Raw genomic sequence first — 15,562 nt, 5'->3', positions numbered from 1 at the left:
AAGGGTAAGGATCTGTGCCCTCACGGCTGGGGGTGGGCCAGAGCAGGGGACGTGAGCGGCAGCAGCCCCAAGGGGGTCACTCAAGCTGTTCCTCCACCCTCTGCCCCAGCCGATCGCCGAGCAGGACTGCGTCCGCCACATTTGCGTGCAGGGCGAGCTGATCCGTGTGAACCAGTCCCAGCACTGTCCCCAGGGCGCCGCACCCCCTCGCTGTGGGGTCCTGGGCCTCGCCGTGAGGGTGGGCGGCGACCGCTGCTGCCCCATCTGGGAGTGCGCCTGTGAGTCGTGGGGTCTTCTGGCACCTCCCGTGTCTCCCTCATACCCTTACCCTAGCCCGACCTCTGCCCCTCACCTGTGTACTCTTGGCTCTCGGGGTAACTTTGACATGAACCCACAGAAGGATCTCTGACCTGGCAGATTTCCTACCCCTGTGACCTTTGATCTCTGTGGGACCCTCCAGCCAGCCCCCAGGGCCTCTGGATCACCCTGGAAAAGGCCTAATGGTCCTGAGTGGCCTTGGCCCTGGGGGAGCATCTGTTTATTCTTCTCGTCTCTCCCCTCCCCAGGCCGGTGCTCAATTTTCCCTGATCTGAGCTTTGTCACCTTTGATGGGAGCCACGTGGCCCTGTTTAAAGAGGCCATCTACATCCTCAGCCAGAGACCGGAAGAAATGGTCACCGTCCACGTCCTCGACTGCAAAAGTGCCAACCTGGTGACTATCCCCTGCTTCCCTTCCTGCTGGGACCTCGGGACTTGACTAGGTTTGGAGGGGAGATTGAGCAGTGAGTTGGCTTTGTTGAGGGTTATCAGAGGCCCCTGCCCACAGCTCCTCTCAGGCAAGGGCCGGGTAGGTGTCTTAGGGAGCCAGCACTTGCAGAAGGAGTGAGTGGAGCGCCACCTCCTGGCCCTTCCTAGAGCCTGCACCATTCACTGCTCATCCTAGCAGCCCAGGCCCCTGCGAAAGGTACTGAAATGCCAGGAGCTGGCATGCCATCCCTAGGATGTGGTCTGTGGTCGAGGATGCTGGCTGCAGTGAACTACCTCCTGGGATGCTCCCACGAGCCAGGTGGAAGGAGACAGCTTTTTGGGGGGCTTGCAGGAGGTCAGGTGGAACCAGAGCATTCTGTGGGATTCTGTGCACCATCTGTACAGCTGCAGTGGGTGCTCTTAGCACACTGTAGGAGCGCTGGCTTGGGGGAATGGGGAGAGGCCTGGTTCCTCTGGTTCCTTCCTCTGGTTCCCAGGAGGAGGAACCAGGAACACTGGCCTCCGGGTTGATGAGGGCTGGGTTCTCTCTGTAGGGGCACCTGAACTGGCCCCCGTTCTGTCTGGTGATGCTGAATGTGACTCACAAGACCCACGAGGTCACCATTGACCGCTTCAACCGCAAGGTGAGTGCATCAGGGAGCCGGCCCACAGGTCAGGGCAGCAATCAGGCGAGGGGCAGGAGGGGCTTTGAAGCTTATTCATAACTTGGGGTAAAGGTGGGGAGGGATCCTGTAAAAAAGTAGTGCAAATTAGATATACTTGGAGGTGATTTTCATTAGGATGTTTGTGACCACTCTAATGTCAGGGGAGAAGTGTGCCAGGAGGAATATTGTGACTGAAAAGAAGCTAAATGGCAAGAGACAGTAGCCTTAAATGATTGTGGTTAAAATATTGGATTGGCCAAAAAGTTCATTCAGGTTTTTCTGTAAGATGATGTGACGGAAAGACTCAAACGAACTTTTTGGCCAACCCAATATTTCACTTTTGCAATTTTTACAAAAATAGAAGGCCATGTGAACACACTACTGGGGACTCTTCCAAGAAGGGGACTATCTAAGCAAGGAGCCGTGAATTTAAGCTTGCATCGGCTTCCCATTAAGCCCACCTTTGTTAAGGAGGCCGGTGCCTGACCACAGCCCCCCTCTGTGTGGGGCACCTGCCCCAAGGACCCTGCCTTTGCTCCTCCCAGTGGGAGAGTGAGCTGGGCTTACTCCTTCTCAGGTCCCAGAGTCCCCGCTCTCCCCACCTCTTCCTGAGGTAAGACCTGCAGCCCTCTTACTAGAATCTGCTCATGAACACACTGCTTAGACTTCAGCATAATACTTGCTGGGTTTTGTCCCACATGCTTCAGGGTCGTGGAGCCCACGGCACTGTCTGTACAGCTCAGAAGGCTCGGGATAAGAGAGAGCCAGGGAATTGCCCAAGGTTAATGTTTTCTGACTGCTGGGCTGGGACTCCCTCTGTTCAGCACAGTAGTTTATGCACTGGATAATTTGCCAAGTGATTAATAAAACAGTGATACTTGGGTGAGAGGGTATAAAGTCATTATAAATATTTTAAAATGCTAATCTTTTCATCTCCCATTTCTACAGAGTAAAACTGAGAATCCATAATACATACAAATTTAACCTTGTCTGTATGTAGCAGGGGTTGTAGCTTTGAGTTTAAAGTGTTGCATATTTAACAAACATGCATTGAGCCCCCAATTTATGTCAGGCCTCAAGGCAGGTGCTGGGGATTCAAAGGTGAGTGACTAGACACAGTTTCTGCCTTTAAGAAGCTCACAGTCCACTGAAAGTCATGATGAAGAAACAAATCTGTCTTAAAGGCCAGCACAGATCTGGGAAGACCTCAGAGAAGGAATACCCAACCTAGGGGCTGGAGATTTAGGGAAAATCTCCCAGAATAAAAGGACTTCCCCCATGGCTCAGTGTTTGTAAAGAATCTGCCTGCCACGAAGGAGACATAGGAGATGCGGGTTTGATCCCTGGGTCAAGAAGATTCCCTGGAGGAGGAAATGGCAACCCACTCCAGTATTCTTGCCTGGGAAAAAAAATCCCATGAACAGAGGAGCCTGGCGGGCTACAGTCCATGGGACCACAAAGAGTCAGACACGACTGAGCAGCTAAACATATGAGCTTGTCCCAGAAGAAATGACCTGAGCAGAATCAGGAAAGAAGAGAGTGATTGGACGGGCTCAGGATTTGTGCGTATTTGGGTGTATATAGAAATTGCAAGCCTCTGGCTATTTGCATTTGTTTCATTGTTTTGCGCTCATAAAAATGATTTCAGAATTTTTCTGTGCCGCCTTAGACTGTGTCTTGCCTGCATGTACCTGAAACAGAGCCTGTCACAGAGCAGATTTTTAATAACTGCTAGTTGGATAGATGGGTGGAGGGATGATTGAACAGGCAGACAAGCTGCGCTCACGTTGAACACCCGCCTCCTCGCAAGGTGTCTGTGGACTCTCAGCCTGTGTGGCCCCCTGTGAGCTGGCACGGGTTCAGAATTGAGGATACAGGCCACATGTACGTGATCCGGACGCCGTCACACATCCAGATCCAGTGGCTCCACAGCTCGGGACTCATGATCCTGGAGGCCAGCAGAGCCAGCGAGGCCCAGGGCCGTGGCCTGTGTGGTGAGAGGGGACCCAGCTAGGGGAGGGAGATGACTCCTTGGTCCACCTCTGTCCCCAGACACCAGTTCCCCTGGAACAGGGAAAGCTGGGACAGAGTGCCGTGCCAGAGGTGGGACCAGCGGAGCCACTGGAGCAGAGACCTAATGTCTTGTGTCCTGGGGCTGAAGTTGCCAGCTGGGAGATGGTGCAGGGCTCTGGCCTCGGCCAGTTGTCGCTTCAGCCGAGATGGTCTGTCAGCTTCCCTTGATAGCCTCCTAATACCAGATAATCACCCCTGTCTGCGTATGCCTGGACACTTCACAAAGCACTTCCACACTGATCTCACTTATTCCAGGTTATCCACACAATAGCCCTGAAGGATCTCCATTGAACTAAGGAAGAAAAGGGACTCAGAGAAGCTCAGTGGCTTGCCTAAGATCACACAGCAGAGCTGCCACAACACAGAACTAGTGCTCTTCAGACCATAGCATGATTACAGAGAGCTCTCCCTAAGAGTCTGGATGGATTTTGATAAGAAAAAGGGGTACAGGAGTCTGAGCATGAGCTGCTGCTTCTTGCAGATACAGAAGGACCCCCATGAGACACTCCATGACAGACTGCCATGGTTATAATGATGGATGACACAGGAATACTTAAACACACATACTTGCATGCCCTCCATCCATAAATCTGCACCCATTTTATTCATTCACACTCTGTCAAAATGCCTTCTACATATGCACTAACACGTGTCAGTCTGCACCCTGCTCATTCTCTCATTTGTGCGCCACATATGTACCGAGTATCAGCCACTAGGGAGTAGGCAAAACAGGCAAAATGTGTCCTATGAAGCTTCCATTCCTACTGATACAACCATCTCTTCTTACACACACACACACACACACACAGGCACACACCTTTCCACCGCCATCAGCACCTCCTCTGCCATCCTTTCTCACCATTTCTTCCTTCCACTGTTTATGACTGGTGAAGGGTGCTGTGGTCAACCTCTGGTGGGTCAGCTACTCCCTATGATGCCTTTTTGACACCCTTCCATCACTCAATGCCAAGACACCAAAAATCTGACCATTGGGACTGTTGATAAAAATCTGAGGATTTTGTGTTAAATTATGCTTTATATTCATGAAATTAGTGGCTAGAGGTATCAGAGCAGAAGTCAGCTAATTTATCTCTATTTTATCCAAACTAACACTTGGTGTCTTGGGCACCTGCTAGACAACTTGGGGAAATATTGAGAGAGTGAGACTATAAAGGAAAATGAATCTTTGTACTCAGAAAGCAAGACAGACCTGCAAACTGAACCTGTCACACAAAATTGGGAAGGTCAGGGACCATGCATCTGAAGGGTGTGTGAAGGAAGGACTTAAGAGAACATGTTTCAGACAGAAGACAAGGGCATGGAAGTGTGTGTTCGGAGCCTAGATTGTGAGAGATGAAGGCAATGGCACCCCACTCCAGTACTCTTGCCTGGAAAATCCCATGGACGGAGGAGCCTGATAGGCTGCAGTCCATGGGGTGGCTAAGAGTTGGACACAACTGAGCGACTTCACTTTTCACTTCACTTCACTTTAGAAGCTGTGTCAGATGAACTTGAGTCCCATCTCAGTGCCTTAACACAATAGAGGTTTATTTCTTGCACACGTAAATTCCTAAATGGAGATTCCTTCCATCCCGTGGCCCTGCCATTTTCAACGCAAGCTTCCAACTGCACAGTAGGGCAAAGAATTGGGCAAATTTTACGCGTCCAGCCTGGAAGTGGCACCCATCACCTTCACTCACATTCCATTGGTGGGGGACTCATCACGTGGTCTCGATAGCCACAAGAGAGCCTGGGAGAAGTAGGCTAGCGGACCTTCCAGGAGGAAGAGGAGACAGGTGCTATAATTAGCTAGCAATCTCTACTAAAGCAGATTTTTTGGAGTAACTTTTAAATTTGATATAACATTAAACTTAGAAGTTGCAAAACTAGTATAAGAAACTCTCATGTACTTTTTACCCAGATTTACCAAGTGTTCACATTCTGTCCATTTGCTTCTCTTTCGTTCTCTCTCCTTGTATCTGTGTGTGTGTGTATGTGTGTGTGTGTGTGTGTATACATGTGTATGTGTAACTATTCATTTATATATGTATATATGCATTTTATCTATTCAGTTCTCTATGCATATGCTGTTTATATAAATGCATTTTTTCTGAACCATTTGAAAATGTTTGAGACAGGGATCCCTTTATCCCTATGTACTTTGATGTGTAGTTCCTAAACAAAGACAGTTTCTTCCACAGGGAGTTGCTTGGCTTCTCTGTGTTGTATTTCTCTCATCTATAAAACGGGGATAGCAGTAATACCAGCCTCAAAGAGTTATTGCGAGGAATGTTCAGTATGACAGCTGGGGAGCTGGGAGTGGTAGAGATTACTGTGGCCACAGGGGTAATTCTGCCCCTTTCAGGTATCTGTGATGGAGATGTGGCCAATGACCTCACCCTGAAGGATGGTTCTGTGGTGGGTGAGGCCGAAGACCCGGCTCCCTTTCTGGACAGCTGGCAGGTGCCCAGCTCTCTGACCTCAGTTGGCCAGACCCGCTTCCGTCCAGACAGCTGTGCCACGGCCGACTGCTCGCCCTGCCTTCGCATGGTGTCCAACCGCACGTTCAGTGCCTGCCACCGCTTTGTAGGTGTCACTGGGCTCCAGCAGGGGGGACCTCCTGGGCTGAGAACAGCAGCTCCTCTGCTCCTGTGTGCAGAAGGCGAACTCCCCAGAGGTGTTGATCTTGGGATGGGTCGGGCTGGGAGGAGCTGAGCCCTGGCATGTGGGGGGCCAGAGTAGCAGCGCCATCTGATGCATGGCCCAGGTCCCCCCGGAGTCGTTCTGTGACCTGTGGATCCGGGACACCAAATACGTGCAGCAGCCCTGTGTGGCACTGACCGTGTACGTGGCCATGTGCCACAAGTTCCACGTGTGCATCGAGTGGCGGCGCTCTGACTACTGCCGTGAGTTGTCGGGGAAGGGAGAGGGGAGGGAGGCGGCGGAACCCCAGGGTCTCCTCCGTGCCTTCTGTTGCTCTCACCCCTCACCCTTGTTAGAGTGGGAGAAAGGCTCACAGGCCTGAGTCCGGGTCTGGGCTTTCCCAGGTTCAATTATTCATTCATTCACTAATGAATATCAATTAATACATTTACAAATATTTTCTAAATAAATCTATAAACTACTGACAAATTTAAAATTTTACCTTTATTATAATTTATATGAACACATCAAATAAATATTATTAGTTTATTATTTAGTTTCTTTGTTTCCTTGCCTCATCTGTTAAATGGGGGCAGTCCCTTGAGTATTGTTTTGAAGTTGACATGAGATAATGTGTACAAAGTGCTTCACACAGGCCCATCACGTGTTTACATCTAGTAAACATTAGCCCTTCTCTCTTAGTTTTTGGTCGTCTTTCTCTTTCGATCTTTCCTCTCCTTCGTTGAGGATGGATGTGAGAGCCATTCCTCCCCATCCCCCATTAGGTTTGCACTGGTCGGGTAGGTGGGGTGGACCAGCCTAGAGTAGTTTGATTTGTAAATGTGAACACATCCAGAAAGGTTGGAGACAGCTCAAAGGAAGACCGCATCTATAATATGACAGGCAAAAGATAAAAAGACAAGCTTATCTAGGGGAGTGTTTTTCGGGGGCTTCCCAGGTGGCTCAGTAGTAAAGAATTTGCTTGCTAATGCTGGAGCTGCAGAATACGTGGGTTTGATCCCTGGGTTGGGGAGATCCCCTGGTGGAGGAAAGGGCAGTCCACTCCAGTATTCTTGCCTGGGAAATCCCATGGCCTTAGTGGGCTGCACAGCACACGAGGTCACAAAGAGTCAGACGCAACTGAGAGGCTGAGCATACACACACAGTGTTTTTCAGACTGTGAACTCCAAGTCAGTGGGCATGAGATCAGCACACCTACTGATTTGGGGGTTGGCATCAGCATTTAAAAATGGAATAGAATTAAAAAAAAAAAAACCAAAACCCTAGTGTGTACTACACCTAGAAAGGTTAAGTATTGAAGTATTGTTTTGTGAAAAAAGGTTTCTGTTATAATGCATCAGTGATTCTTAATCCCAGCTACCCTTTGAAATTACTCAGGGAACTTCAAAAAGTATTTATGCCTGGGCCCCACAGTGAGAAATGCTAATTCAATTGGTCTGGGGTGGGGTCCCAGCCATGATGTTGCCAAAGCTCCCTTTTGCAGTCAGGCTTAAGGACCACTGTTCATGTGCGAGTGTATATTGGAACACAGCGTAAGATCTAGTTTTTATAGTCAAGGAAGTTTGGAAGCACTGATCTACAGCAAGATGTTGGCAAGTGTTTTCTGTAAAGGGCTAGCTAGTAAATAGTTGAGGCTTTTAATTGTCTCTGTCACAATTACTCAACGCTCTTATAGTACAGAAGCAGCCAGATACAACAGTAAGTGCATGGGCATGCCTGTGTTTCAATAAAACTTTATTTGCAAAACCACGCAGAGGCTGGATTTGGGCTGTGGGCTGTGCTTTGCTGGCTCCTGATGTAGAGGAAGGCAGCAATGCACTAAACCATTTTGAATTAATACTCTCTGCTGAGGCACAGATGAGCCCCCTGCTCACCCTCCTGGGCCTGGTGCCTGCTGCTGTGCCCCTGCAGCCTTCCTGTGCTCCAGCGATTCTACATACCAGGCATGTGTGTCAGCCTGTGAGCCTGCTAAGACATGCCAGGATGGGATGCTGGGCCCGCTGGACCCAGAGCAGTGCCAGGTGCTGGGCGAGGGCTGCGTCTGCTCCGAGGGCACCATCTTGCACCGGCGCCACTCGGGGCTCTGCATCCCCGAGGAGAAGTGCGGTAAGTCCCTCCCCTCCCCCGGCAGAGGGAGTCTGCCCTAGAGTCTGCCCTGGAGTCTGGTAGACCCCAGAGTCTCCTTTGCCCTCCTATGCCCATGGCTGAGCCCCCCTGCATCCCTCCAGGTCTGCTCTGGGGTGGTCAGTTTCCCAGGGAGGGTCTGGCCTGGGACAGTCTGGGTCTCCCCACCCTCCTCAGTCCCCGGCACCTCGCCATGCCCACTGCAGCCTGCACAGACAGCACGGGCATGCCGCGGGCCCTGGGGGAGACTTGGAACAGCTCCCTCAGTGGCTGCTGCCAGCACCAGTGCCAAGCTCCAGATACAATCGTCCCGGTGGACCTGGGCTGCCCAGGTCCCCGCCCTGAAAGTTGCCCACGCTTCGGGGAGGTGGCCCTGCTGCAGCCCACCGAGGACCCCTGCTGCCTGGGGACGGTTTGCGGTGAGTCCCACCCTTAGACCTCCATTGTTAGATGGTTAAAAGACTGCAGCTCTGCTCCTTGACCTTGATGGATAGGATAAGGCCTCGGGAAATTGTGGGGGTGTGTTGGGGAGAGTGGAGGACCATGGGGGTGGGGGGAGCTGTGCCCTCTGAGTCAGTGTGGGGCAGGACTTAATGATGTGCGCTTGGAGCCAGGCACCCTGGTGGATGCTTCCTCTACTGCCTTGCAGCCTTGTGGCCCCAGCAGATCATTTAACATGAGGTCCATTCTCCTGTAACATGAGGCTGATAATAGTACCCACTTTCTGGGTTGTTATGAGAATTATAGAAGTTGATACTGATCTAGTAGAACTACAATGGGCACATGGCCGGCTGGATGAATGTTAACTCTGATGGCTCTTCTGTCTCAGTCCTGAACCCTATGTGATCCTCAGAAGCCTTCTCCAAGAACCTGGGTCCTGGGGGAAGTGCTGGGGCCAGGTGTCCAGGGGCTGGGCAGTGCTGGAGGCTGGGGGGAGTCCCGGCCTCCAGGTGACAGGCCCTGTGGCCCCCGGGCAGTGTGTAACCAGACTCTGTGTGAGGGCCTTGCCCCCACCTGCAGCCCCGGCCACCGGCTCCTCACCCACTTCCAGGAGGACTCCTGCTGCCCCAGCTACAGCTGTGGTGAGAGGCCTATCACCCAGGGGTGGGGAGCATGGCTAGCTCTGGGAATGACTGGGTTCTGGCTGGAAATGAAAGCAGGGCTAGGGTGGGGGCCCAGGCATGGCCACGCAGGGTCTGCTGCCAACCCCGAAATTCTGTTTCCCACAGAGTGTGACCCGGACCTGTGCGAGGCAGTGCAGGTCCCCAGCTGCCGCCAGGACCAGATCCTAATCACAGGCCGCCTGGGGGACTCATGTTGCATCTCCTACCTCTGTGGTGGGTGGACGTGCCCTCCGATGGCAGCAGGCCTGCCCGGATCACCGCCACCGCCTCTCTCACCCCTGCTTCCCTGGGTGGCTGGGAGGCAAGGATGGGGATCTTCGGGTGGAAGGGGCACAGGGAGAAGGGTGAGACCCCTGTCCAGGAAGAAGTGTAGGAGGAAACCACCACTGCTTCAAGCCGTACATTACTGAGCACAGGAAGATGGGTGCTTTTTCAGTAAAATAACTTAGGTGGAGGTGAGGGAGAACCCCTCGGCTCTGACTGCAGGACGGGTTGCATGGGACTGTGGCACGCTGCAAGCGTTACCAAGCCAATCTTGGGTCTGCTCACCTGCCCGCAGCAAAGCCCACTTACTGACTCCACGTTGTGGTGAAGGAAAGTGCAGCCTTTATTGCAGGCACCAGGCAAGGAGAAACAGTTAGCTGCTCAGTTGTGTCTAACTCTTGGCGATCCCATGAAGTGTAGCCCACCAGGCTTCTCTGTCCACGGGATTTCCCAGTCAAGAATACTGGAGTGGGTTGCCCTTTCCTTCTCCAGGGGATCTTCCCGACCCAGGGATCGAACCCCAGGTCTTGCACATTGCAGGCAGATTCTTTACCATCTGAGCCACCAGGGAAGCCCGTAAGGAGAACAGGCAGTTAATGCTCAAACTCGAATTCCTTGCTTGGGGCCTGCAATAACCACAGCACTTTCCTTCACCACAACTGAGTGTCAGCAGATTGGCTTTACCGCGGCAGGCGAGCAGACCGTTTGGTTTGGTAACGCTATGAGTCTGGCTCCTGTCACACCTGTGGTTTAGGTGCTTCCCACAACCACCTGCTCTAGACCGCCCTTCCCAGTATGGGGACTGCCTGTGACAGGGGTGGCCCGTCTCTCCCCTCAGCCTGTGGAGACTGTCCGGACCCCATCCCCGAGTGTCAGGAAGGGGAGGCGCTCACTGTGGACAGGAACACCACGGAGCTCTGCTGTCCTCTGTACCAGTGCGGTGAGTCCTGCAGGACGTGGGGGCCAGGGCCAGAAGGGGCTCTGGGGACCATCACAAACTCCTCACTCTGGGATCCATGGGCATTCAACAGGGGGCAGCAAGGAGCCCCCACATGTGGGCTCTGGAGAAGCCATGGAAGGAGGCCCCACCTGAAGAAGCTGGGCTGAATGGCGAGGGTCTGGGCTGTCACATAGATGGCTCTGAGGCTTCCTAAAGGAGGTCCCTGTCCTCCATGGAGGCCCCCAAGAGCCTGGGTTGAGGCACAAATGCTTAGGCCACTCCCACCCACCCAGCCTGGATCCACAGTCCTCATTCTGTGACTGACCCAGGCCCCTGCCTCAGGGTCTCTACCACTGTTACCATAGTCCCTACACAAGGTTGCATTCTGAAGCCTCTGAAGCCCTGTTATTCTGCAATGATAAATCAAAGTGGACCCTTTCTGATATTTTTACAAGACATAGCACCTGTATGTATATAGGATGTACCGTAACGTATTACTGTATAACATATTACTGTATACAATTACAGTAACATATTACTGTATACGATACCTAATAAGCATAGTCATAATACAGCCAGCATCATCAACTTTAAGCAAATCTATTGGATGAACATTAACAAAAGGGTTAAATTTAAATATGGCTTAATTTACAAAAATTACTTTCCACACCAACTGTAGGAGAAATGTGAGGTGGACCGCACTGGCACAGAGCATTGTAGGGGAGGGGTCTCTTCCAGCATACCCAAGGGCAGCCCCAGTGGGATCAATTTCTAGATCCACCTTTGAAGCAATGCAGGTTCCCATGGAGGAGAGTTCCCCAAAAGGCCCAGCTGTACCTGACCAAGCAGCTGCACCCGGGGGCTCAGAGGCCGCTTGTCACAAAGTGTTTATAGAGCGCATCTGAGCAGAGGGTCAGCATCTTTCCTCTCCTCTGTCCTCTTCAGCCTCTATCCTCATCTCTCCTTCTCAGTTCCCTCTCGTGTTTCTCAGGAAGGACTCAAGTAATGTGGAGTGAGTACAATGGTATGGAGTCAGTCACTGTGTTGGGTGCCAATCACTTACTAGCCGTGTGGCCTGGGGCAATGTACGACTTCTCTGAGCCAAGGTTTCTCATTTGTAAAATGCGGATAATAGCATGTGCCTCAAGGGGCTATTGTGAAGATTAGAGATAATATACATGAAGTGTGTGCTATGTACATACTACCTTGGTATAATGATGCCCGGCATACAGTGCGTGCTATCGCTTTAGCCATTTCTGACTCTTTGCAACCCTGTAGACTATATGGCCCACCAGGCTCCTCTGTCCATTCTCCAGGCAAGAATACTAGAGTAGCTTGCCATGCCCTCCTCCAGGGGACCTTCCCGACCCAGGGATGGAACCTGTGTCTCTTCTGTCTCCTGCACTGGCTGGCGCGTTCTGTACCACTAGCACCCTCAATAAACAGAGGCCACTGATATTACCTTGTCCCAGTCTTCACTACACTTTTCTTGCAAAAGTGCTTAGTCTTGTAGAAAGCACTGAATCCAAGTAAAGACAAGAAAACGAAAACGCAATTTTCCTACCTCCCAGGTATCCCATTGTCAATATCCTCCAATTTAGTACATATTCTTCCAGATATTTTCCATGCCTTTATACAATATAAATGTGTTTTACCAAATTGAGTTTATACCACACATGCTCTTTTTAAGCCAGATTTTCAGTGAATGACCTTTACTTTTCTTGCTAATACATTTTCAAGTCCTATCACACCCCATCTATGATTTGCCTGGTCTGTCCAATCCAGGATCCCAGCCAGACCCACACATTAGCATTATGTCTCTTAAGTGTCTTTGAATCTAGTAAGTGTCCTTTCTTCCACGCGATGCTAAACTGTAGAGTTTGGGTTATGGTCCAGCACAAGTCCCACCTTCTGCATTTACCTGGCCGCTGCTGCTTCTTGGGACTGTTTACATGCTCCTCTGTCTTCTGTGCTTCCATAAACTGGAAATTAGAACCAAGACTTCGTGGATTCAGGCTAAAAATCTACACTATTCTTGAGCTTCGTCACACCAGGAGGTACATACTCTGTGGTTGCTGGCCCTGGATTAGGGTGACCTGTCCATCTTACATTTACAAATTTCCTCTTTCAAACAGAAAGTAACCTATCACTTAGACATTATACAAATGTCCTTCTCACCTTTCGCCTGTTAGGTTTTTGAAAATTGATTAATAATTCTTATCTGTGCCAATATTTTTTTATTAGATAAAATAAGTTTTACAGTCTTTCACCTTCAGCATTGTCCCTGGCACCTTCCCTCCCCACCAGAAAGTTGTGTCCAGCGATTCCCTCCTCCTTGTCTTGGTCTCTCAATGAGTGGCTGGGGAATCCTAAACTAAGAGGGGACCTGCTGAAGAGCAGGATGAGGGGAAGTGTGAGCCCTGGAGTGTGTGTAGCATCTGCTGAAGCAGAGCAGACTGGGGCCGAGATGCTACCAGAGGAGGAAGTCTCCACAGCATGGAGGAGCTGTGTTCTTAGAGAGGAACTGTCCATCAGGAGAGCGTCCCTTGGTCCTTGACTACCCTCAGAGCACTAGTCTCAAGGTGACACAGAATCGCAAGAGGGAGGCCCAGCTGAAAGAGTTGAAGGTTCTGACATTGTCAGTTGCTAATACCTCCTGGAGCAGAGCTAGTGTCCTGACATAGATCTATGGGGAGACTTCAGGAGCCCATGCTTCTCTCCTGAACCCCAGAAGGTGCCTGAGGACACTGAGGGGGCCTCGGGGGAAGCCAGGAGGCACCCCCTCCTTAGCCAATGTGTTTCTGAGGACTGCAGCTCCAAGCCCTCTGTGTCTGATGCGTCCCCGCCTCCCCTCCTGTGCAGTGTGCGAGAGCTTCCGCTGCGCCCACGTGCAGTGTGGCATGGGCACGGCCCTGGTGGAGGTGTGGAGCCCAGAGCGCTGCTGCCCCTACAAGTCCTGTGGTAAGTCCCTGCACAGAGACACCCCCTCCCCAAAGGAGGAGACCCAGGGCCCCGGGAGGGAGGCAGGAGCGGGGCCGCCACTGTCCACCTGGCTCAGGTTCTCCTCCTCCAGAGCCACCAGAGGGAAGCCTTCAAATGGCCTTCCTCCTGGCTTCATCCGCTCCCTGAGTGCTGGACATTTTTTTGTATCCCCAGAATAAAAGAAGAAAATAAGCAACTTCCCTGTTGCAAAAAGGAAATTTTCCACCTAAAAAAAAATCTTTATTGCAACCATCAGATAGTAATCATGATTTCAAATTCACCTGAAGTCCTTTTGGGAAGCAGGTGGGGAGCGGCAGTGATCAGTAATGAATACCAGCGAACTTTACATAAAAATGGTTTTCCTGCACTCTGAGATACACTGCTGGTTTTCAAAAGAGTTCAAAAACTCTGTTTTGCATCCGGGTATTTTGCTTGCTTTTTCCAGGCCTCACTAAAATGTAAACTTCATGCAGATAGGGATTTCAGTTTGTCTTATCCACAGATTTGTCCCCAAAGCACAGAAAAATCTCAGCATATAGGTGCTTAAAACTATTTGCTGCATGAGGGGGTGACTCCAAAGCATGTTTCACAGCCACTGTGACCCTGACTTCTCTTCCCTCTGAAGCCAGAGCTGGTGGAGCCCTTATGTCACAGGCAGCGGTGCCTCCAAAGTCAGCTCCTTCGCAGCTTAGAACTGGACCTTCTCACAGGCAAAGGTTCAGGGTAGAGCTCAGCTTGCTGAGTATATACTTTGGGAAATGCAAGTGATCAGAAATTCCACCCTGCCATATTCCTTCTTGGAGAGGCCCCACTCTGCTCTGCTCAGTGGGTTCTAGAGCACTGGGAGAGATGAAGCCCAGATGATGGAAGGGAACCTGGGGTTGACCCATCCACCCGCTTATCCTCCCTGCACATTCAATTATGGACCCATCACACCCCACCTGCCCAACCTGGGGAGCTGCAGCCCCCATGTGGGGATGGAGGGAAGCTAGAAGGGAGACTGCACTTATGATGAGGAATCTGGGAGGCCCAGGGGGCTCCCGCCTGGACATCTCTGGTGAGGTGGGTCCTGGCCCCTCCTGTTTTTCAGAATGTGACTGTGACACCATCCCAGTGCCCCGGTGCCATCTGGTATGAAGACCCTGCCCCTCCCCACTCCCCCTGGTCTTCCTCCCACCTTTTCTTTCCTCCCTTTCCCTTCTCCACTCCTTTCATCTGGTCGATGAGCCTTGAACGGCAAGTCAGCATTCTTGTATCAAGTTCTGCTCTCTGGGCATAGTACCCTTGCTTGTAAAGTGGGTCTGATCATAGTTCAGAGTTGTGGTGAGGATTCAGTACTACAAGGAAGACATTGATGGTGGTGGTGGTGGTGGGGATGATGGTGGGGATGGCGGAGATGATGGTGATACTCATGACAGTAGCTGATGTTTCAGTTCAGTCGCTCAGTCATGTCTGACTCTTTGCGACCCCATGGACTGCAGGACGCCAGACTTCCCTTTCCATCACCAACTCCTGCAGCTTACTCAAATTCATGTCCATCGAGTCACTGACACCATCCAACCCTCTCATCCTCTGTCGTCCCCTTCTCCTCCCACCTTCAATCTTTCCCAGCATCAGAGTCTTTTCTAGTGAGTCAGTTCTTTGCATCACGGTGGCCAAAGTATTATAGCTTCAGCTTCAGCATCAGTCCTTCCAGTGAATATTCAGGATATTCAGGATAGACTGGTTGGATCTCCTTGCAGTCCAAGGGACTCTCAAGAGCCTTCTCCAACACCATAGTTCAAGAGTATCCATTCTTCGGCACTCAGCTTTCTTTATAGTCCAACTCTCACATCCATACATGACTACTGGAAAAACCATAGCTTTGACTAGACTTTATATACATTATCGTATTAATTCTCATGATAACCCAAACGAGGTGGACTCTGTGATTATCTCGGTACAAAAAAGGAAACTAAGGTTAATGCAAAGTAGCTAGT

At 51.0% G+C, this 15,562-nt stretch overlaps 1 protein-coding gene across 1 annotated transcript in view; it reads left to right on the top strand.

Annotated features, from left to right (window-relative positions):
• Positions 1-15,562, top strand: part of OTOG (otogelin) — an 86,394-nt gene that overhangs the window by 60,918 nt on the left and 9,914 nt on the right. The window contains exons 38-50 of the mRNA XM_010830664.1: positions 110-278; positions 567-712; positions 1,302-1,391; positions 3,223-3,406; positions 5,851-6,071; positions 6,253-6,391; positions 8,061-8,255; positions 8,480-8,692; positions 9,251-9,355; positions 9,503-9,610; positions 10,500-10,601; positions 13,464-13,562; positions 14,674-14,714. Of these exons, the coding sequence (XP_010828966.1) occupies positions 110-278; positions 567-712; positions 1,302-1,391; positions 3,223-3,406; positions 5,851-6,071; positions 6,253-6,391; positions 8,061-8,255; positions 8,480-8,692; positions 9,251-9,355; positions 9,503-9,610; positions 10,500-10,601; positions 13,464-13,562; positions 14,674-14,714 (1,812 nt within the window). The remainder of the gene's footprint in view (positions 1-109; positions 279-566; positions 713-1,301; positions 1,392-3,222; positions 3,407-5,850; positions 6,072-6,252; positions 6,392-8,060; positions 8,256-8,479; positions 8,693-9,250; positions 9,356-9,502; positions 9,611-10,499; positions 10,602-13,463; positions 13,563-14,673; positions 14,715-15,562) is intronic.

Source organism: Bison bison, unplaced genomic scaffold (assembly GCF_000754665.1).
Source record: "Bison bison bison isolate TAMUID 2011002044 unplaced genomic scaffold, Bison_UMD1.0 scf7180017864518, whole genome shotgun sequence".
Classification (NCBI taxonomy): Eukaryota; Metazoa; Chordata; class Mammalia; order Artiodactyla; family Bovidae; genus Bison; species Bison bison.
This window is presented reverse-complemented; position numbering and strand designations above follow the sequence as displayed.